General features: G+C 32.4%; 1 protein-coding gene across 1 annotated transcript; it reads right to left on the minus strand.

Annotated features, from left to right (window-relative positions):
- Positions 1-208: 208 nt before the first annotated feature.
- On the minus strand, positions 209-5609 carry LOC122579369 (cytokinin dehydrogenase 5-like). Its single transcript, XM_043751535.1, has 5 exons — positions 4969-5609; positions 4303-4430; positions 3119-3397; positions 1589-1851; positions 209-759 (listed from the first exon to the last, which is right to left on the minus strand). Exons 1-5 carry the CDS (start codon positions 5552-5554, stop codon positions 426-428), a joined length of 1590 nt encoding a protein of 529 aa, XP_043607470.1. The 5' UTR covers positions 5555-5609; the 3' UTR covers positions 209-425.
- Positions 5610-7344: the final 1735 nt, after the last annotated feature.

The raw sequence follows: 7344 nt of genomic DNA on the forward strand, positions 1-7344 counted from the left end.
TCGGCTTATTTGTCAAGTCTGGTTTAAAGTTGATTTATGACATCTTGTACTAGGTGAAAACCATGAGGATGATACATTGTGTAAAAAATAGTTATTCCCCTACAACGATATATATGATATCTTCGATCATATATTCTATTGAATCCATAGAATAGAAGTGTTAAAACGACTCTGTATCTCGAATTGAATTTGGTTTAATACTAGCTAATATGAAAAATCTTGTCGTGCCATGACGCATCACTATTTATAAACCACAAGGTGCAAAACTAACCCGATCAAAAAATCGTGAACAAAACTATCATTCTAAACAACCAACATAGCTGAAAAACTTGTTAAATTTCCTCTATAATAATGTTGCACTACCCCCTTATGTACATGAGAGGTTAGTTACTATTACTAGACTATTATTTCTCTTTTCTTTTTTTTCACCATGACATTGCATTGGGAGCAAAATTAGGGTCGAATATTCTTTGACCCGTGGCTAAAATAAGCTTGGGGTCAAACTCCATTTTCCTTTGATAAATTTTGGGCCATTTATCACCATAATGGTCCATCCATTCCTTTTGTGTTGTGTAATGTGGCAAGTATTGTTTTACTTCAATTTTCGCCTCTTTACAAAACTTCAAAATCTTGCGATTCTCATTACTTAAATGCTTTAACGTTAGCGTTTCTTCACCGTTATCCAAAGCAGAACGAAGCAGCGCCACTAAATAAAACACATCCTCGTCTGGCGTCACCACCGACGATTTCTCATCCCACCTAAAATAATTCAAAAAACATTAGTACACTCGTGGGTCGAAAAAAAGTACGAAAATGGCATACTATGCACAAGTTATAATGCATCAAGTACAAGTAGAATGTTCTTAGACGATCGATACAAAGGTTGATTTAAGAAGGTCCACAAGCAATAAAAGGTGGGCATATAACCTGTTCTGTTCTAACCGCAAAGTTATTTGTACTATTGTATATATGTAACAGGACATGGATGATGAATTAGCATCTTATTATAAAAATGGGTCCCTTAAAGAAGATCTCTTCTGACAACAGGATCTTCACACTTGGACCATTATGTACCCGTTCGATCTTTTTTCTTGTTTGGTTTCTAGTCAACAAACAAAGACACCGCACCTTATGTCTAATTCGACAAAAACTTTGTGTACTTTTACTTAAATTCTTACAGTAAAAAGAGTATTTTGTGTTATCACAACTTTTTGTATATATTTATAAAAAAGAGAAGAATGATGATTCATCAATGCATCATTTACATAGATGCAAACATGTGTTGATGAGATGTACATTTAGTATGCATGGTCATACTTCAAAGTTATGGGGTCATGTACTTCTTTTTGGCCCATGAATTTACTATCATGAAATCAAGGTTGATTTTGTATTCATGTAAAGCTTTTGCATAAAACATGTAAGTCACATGTGTTTAAAGTGATCTCATTTTTTTTTATATGAATCAAAAACCAAAAGTCCATAAAAAAACTATTTAATTACGCGTCTACGCTAGATGTAAAGAACGTATATGTCTTACATTTGTGCAGTTAACTATATACATATGTCATTATCGGGTAAAAATGCTTACTTGTTTTTGTTCATGGGATAGATGAGGATAGGTCCACTAGTCTTGTTACCCAAAATTCCCTTAAACACTCCTTTATCAAAATCGCTAATTCTTGATTTCGGTACAAAGAGATTAAGCCATGGATGTGGTACTTCCCACAAGCCCTTGGACCGGAGTTTCAATTCCGCCTTGTGAACCCGGTCTAAGAAGTCCATATAAGGAAGGTCAGTAGTGAACTCTGTTGCTGGTATGTAGTTTAGATTCTTCAACAAAGCTTCCACTTCCTACAAACAATATACAATTAATATAATTAAATAAAAAAATAGTTTATTAATTAAATAAACCACAACAAGAAAAACCCTGGATTTGGCAAAACTTTGTGATTTTTATAATGAAAGTACATCAAAAGCAGAAACCAAACATTTTCTTTTGTCAGGGGATAAGTTCAGTTACTTCTTTATTTGAATAAAAAAACATCATTCCTTAATTAATTAACAAACTGAATTATTAGGTGCTAATAATTTGGTGGGTGGACGGCGTAGATATACAAGTAATTCTTTACTAAAAATAATACTAAAGTTTGTCGTCAATCATCGTATCAAATAGGTCCATAGATCACACAAGATCTTGTATGTTTTCTTGTGCTATATATTAATTGTTATTTTATATTTTTTGCATTATTTTCATTAATAGGGTACTTCTAGCTAAGTAACAATCAAATACTAATCCTTGTTTAATACGTTTCAAAATAGAGAACGTCTATATCGAATCTTAACTAATTATGACATCTAGATTAAAAATCAAGTTGTATACGCGTTAAATATTATAAAAATGTACAAAAAGAGAAATCAGTAGTGACGCGTCTCGAATAGTTTAACAACTTAAACAACATTAGTCGTTGATAGCAACTAGCTTAGATGCCCGGTAATTACTAATTAATAGAGTGTGTCGTTTTCTACTAGATGTATTAACTAGGAATTTTCCATAAAGACATCATTTCACTTCTAAAGTGTATACTTAACAGAAGATTAATTGGATGTACTAAACTAATAACATATCCTAGGTATCTATACAACCGGGTTAAACTTTTATGTACTTTGGCTAATATAAAAGTTGTTGGAAAATCATAGAATTTACATATGTTATCAAATTTGAATCTAATAAATTCAAATGACATGTCTATCTTGACATCTGTGAATATAGATGGAGAGAGGCAACTTTGAAGAAAAATCCAAATTCAAGTGTTGAAGATCTTATAGATTTCTTGGTAGTAGGAAAAAAAGATTTTGAATCGCTTTTCACAATTTTGTATATGGTGAAAAGATCCAAATTTTCCTTTTAATTTGTAGTATATGCTACAATATTATGGTTGCATGTTACATTCGAATCGCTTTTCACTTTTAACATGAACCTTTTAGTACTTTTTGCATTATTCATCACATGCTTTTCCACGATTTCACCTACTTAAAAATATGATCTAGCTAGCTTGCATATAATTATAATCTAAAGTACTAAACTTATACTCATGAAATTAATCAAAGATTAATTTACCTGATCAATAGTATCAGAATTCGACCCCTCATAGTAATTCTTTGTTATTTCCAAACAATACAAGACATTGCCACCAGCACCAAGAGACGAGATCTTAACCGGATTTTTAGGGGAAAAGAAAGACGATCTCCAGTTATTGATTAGGCCTTCATCGACGATAACAAAACCTTCAATGTAATCAAACTTTTTAGACCTTGGTTGATTATGTAACGATATGAGATATTCTTGATCTTGGGTAAAAGCCGAAAAGTTGGAATATAGAACCCGTATCCATCTCACCTGGAATCAATTAAGTTTAAACTATGTTAGTTAACTTTAAAAAATGACCGCGTGTAATTAACTAATTAATTAACATAAAAAGTGACTGCATATATATATGTCAATATGTTAGTTGATTCACTTTCTTAATTCTTGTTCACATGCAATAATACATGTCTAACAACAATATCTAACAACCATCGAGCTTTGAAAACGATTTCAAAAATTGACTCAATAGTTTAGTCCAAAGGCATATCACATCTGGTCGGTACAAATTAAATGTGTAACCTAAGACTTAGCCACCCGAACCCACATCTAACATTATTGTGTTCGATCGGGACCAGTATCGGATACACTTTGTAAAAAATGTCGTACTGTTTTTTACAATGAAGTTTAAAAAAAATGTGCCAAAAACTAATATCCCGATTATGCCTACAATGTAATCATAATCCATGTGACATTCACTAGCGTAACCAAAAACTTATCTCTAAAAAATTTATTTATGTTTTGTTGATGGATATATTGATTTTGAGATATATATATATAAGAAAAATACTATAAAATATAGAATTTTACAGACGTAACCAACCTCAATTTTATGTATTTTTTTCATTTTAGAATATAGAATTTTACCAACCGCTACTATTCACAGATTTAGCTTGGGTGCAGTCTGGACAATCGATCCCAAACCAATTTTATGTAATTGTTTTTCATTTTAAAAGTATATTTGTAAATTTGTGCATACGAAAAATTAAAATATAAAGATTAAATACAAATTAATCATAACATTAACATTTTAAATTTCCTCCTCGAAATAATTTTTCTCAGTGCCAACATTGTATAGCTCTTTCTAATAATACGCGCATAGTCCCGTAGTATACATACCCTCAAAATTGAGCATAAATTTAACTAAGAAAGAAACTTACCCTTTGAGGTGAATGTTCTAACGCAATTCTGGCCCTAGTTATGATCCCAAACTGACCCAACCCGCCTAGTACAGCATGAAACACGTCCGGATTTGTATCCTTCGAGCACGTTACTATGTCACCTTTTCCTACACTTTGTCAAAAATAAATTAATAATTGCATCTCTTAATCAAAATACATATATAATGTTAACATCATCTTGATTAGATAATGTTGTTCTCACAAACCATAAAATTTATGGGGGGCTTTTTGAAATGTGTAAAAAATGATTTAAGTAAGTTTGTGAGAGCAACATCATCTATGATCTATGATGTTAACATCATCTAACATTTTTCATATATATATATATATATATATATATTGTGGGTATATATATACACTCCATATTGTAATGCAATTATCTATTAATATGTCCGTGTGCCCACATCTTAATATACTTATATTCTCATAGATAGGTAACAAAAAATCAACGATATATATATTAAAAAATAGTGCATGACAAAAGTTGTGGCAAGGCAAGAATGATGTAAGATTGTAACAAATAGTTAAATGATGCAAATAAGTATGCTCGTACGGTACAAGAAATTAATGCATGAAAATAACAGATTCTATTATCATATTATGCATGTAAGGATCGGATATATATACAAATATGATATGATGTACCTGTGACGACATCCAATTCATGAACATTACTAATCTGGGGGCCATGATTAAAAGCTTGCCCACTGATTCCAGCATTAGATAGTGTTCCACCAACCGATAGATATAAGTAATCTGTCCATGATTTTGGTGCTAGCCCATATTTTAATGTAGATTTTAGCACATCAATCCATAGCTCTCCACCCCAAACATCAACATACATTAACTTGTCGAAAACCTTGGGCATGGAATGATGATTTGTACTCGATCTAGTCATTTTGATCACGACACCGTTCGCTGTCTGAGACTGACCATTTATGGAGTGACCATGGCCTCTAGCAGAGACAGCGAAGCCATGGGGTGATTCGTAAGCTAGTTTTACTAGCTTTGAAATGTCGTTGGTCGTTTCTGGATTCAGAACGGCCAAGGGTTTGGTAAATGTCATTTTACCAAAGTCAGTAGATACTGACTCTATGTCGTGGGGATTTACAATCAGTTGTGGATACTGACTTTTAATCCCCACGTGAAAGAGTTCATTTGGGTTTAGGGTTAAACCCACGATTACTATTAAACGGCATATGGCAAATAATAGAAGTAGTTTAGCAGCCATGGTATATATTTTGAATTTTTTTTTTTTTCTTTTCTTTCACACAGTTAAAGGTTGTTGAGTGTGTGCAGGGATTGGATTGTTATGTCTAGAATATAAGATACAAGTTCTCAATTTATAGAACAATAGAAAAGGAAGGGACCTTGGTGGAAGAAACACGTGCGATTGAGCTCACAGGTGTAGCCGGCACGTGCGAATACTATTTTAACTTTTTGCAAATGAATTGAATGAATTACAAAAGTAGTCCTGGATTATATGCCCATCTAAACGTTAGGCTTCCCAAAGACAAAACGCGTAATAGTGGTCCATAGATCGTGTTTAATTTTTCGTTTTGGTCCATAAACCCCTATATGGATCTCATAGAAGTGTAACTAATACCATTATCTCGCTTGATCGAATGAACAAACAGTTTTAAAATAAGAAGTACGTAATTCTTATATCACTTTTCTTTTGTTTTTTTACCTTTCACTACTAAACATGCTTGATAATATTCTACAATACAACACCTAAATCGGAATTTTTTTTTTTGACGACGTGTTAGTAGGTTAATGGTGTTTAGATTGATATGATTACCTTTTTGGAACATTTAAAAACTAAAATTTCCATGAAAAATAAAAATCTGACCAAAACACATTATGATATGGATTTAACACAATATGTTTTTAGAAACACGTTATGTTAAGTAACCACTATGTAATAGCCTAGTGGCCACCAGCCGCCACTTTCTAAGGGAAAACCTTCGAGTCTTGCTAAAGGAAAACTTAAGATAATTAGGGGATTATTAAATTATTAAAATTAATCTGGATACTAGTTTGCCTATGGGATAAGTGGGCATCAAATAGTACATAGAATCGGGGGATTCCCATACCTTTTTTTTAACACATTGTGTTAACTTCATATCACAATGTATTTGAACAATTTTTTGATTTTCACACGTTATCAAATACCCAATGTGATTTAAAACTTAACACAATGTGTTTTTAGATTACACAATAAAAACACATTATGGTTTTATAAAACACAATTAAAACACATTGTGTTCAATTCATATCACAGTGTGTTTTGGTCAGTTTTTTAGTTTTCACAAAAAAATTTAGTTCTCAAATGAATATTTCACTAAATATATCACTACAAATAATATTTTGATTATTCATACTTTTAATTAGTGTCAACAATTTATAAAAGTTTGTCACTCTTTTATATATGTAAAATTATATCGACGTAGAAATTTATCCACATTTAAAAGCGAGAAATTTTAGAAATTCACAACTTCAGGCATGTGCTTTCGTATTTAATTTGCCACACCACTTTTATGCACACTACATATTATAATTAGTGTGGAGTAAAGTGATATGACAAATCAAATAAATAGTTCAAACTTTAAATTGTGGATAAATTTCTTAACATTTTTAATTTAATATAATTCCATACACATAAAATACCTATTTCAATACACAATTTTTTTTTTTCGGGGGGGGGGGGGGGGGGGGGGGGGGGGGGGAGGGGGGCTACGGATCCGCCTGAAGCCACGACGATTAATAGAGGTAAACTCATGTCTCCTCCAAGATTCGATACCGGTAGGCAGTAGCTAAGCAAGGCCACTTTGCTTTGCCACCGTTAGTCCCCCAATGAAGAGGTTTGGGCCTGTAATCCCTCAATGAAGGGGTTTGGGCGTGGTTACCCCAGGTTTGAATCATGGAGGAGACAAAGGTTTACCCTATTAATCTTCGTATCTTCAGACGAATTAGTACGGGTTTTTTCCCATCGGATATTTAAAATAGGAATTTCTGTGT

The sequence above is a fragment of the Erigeron canadensis genome, chromosome 8 (genome assembly GCF_010389155.1).
Source record: "Erigeron canadensis isolate Cc75 chromosome 8, C_canadensis_v1, whole genome shotgun sequence".
NCBI classification, from domain to species: domain Eukaryota; kingdom Viridiplantae; phylum Streptophyta; class Magnoliopsida; order Asterales; family Asteraceae; genus Erigeron; species Erigeron canadensis.

Bases quoted from the DNA above. Each gene is read 5' to 3' on its own strand.
- LOC122579369 (XM_043751535.1), bottom strand. From the start codon at position 5,554: ATGGCTGCTAAACTACTTCTATTATTTGCCATATGCCGTTTAATAGTA. The intron at 4,431-4,968 runs GTACATCATATC...GACAAAGTGTAG, and splicing joins TGAATTGGATGTCGTCACAG to GAAAAGGTGACATAGTAACG. The intron at 760-1,588 runs GTAAGCATTTTT...GAATTATTTTAG, and splicing joins TATCCCATGAACAAAAACAA to GTGGGATGAGAAATCGTCGG.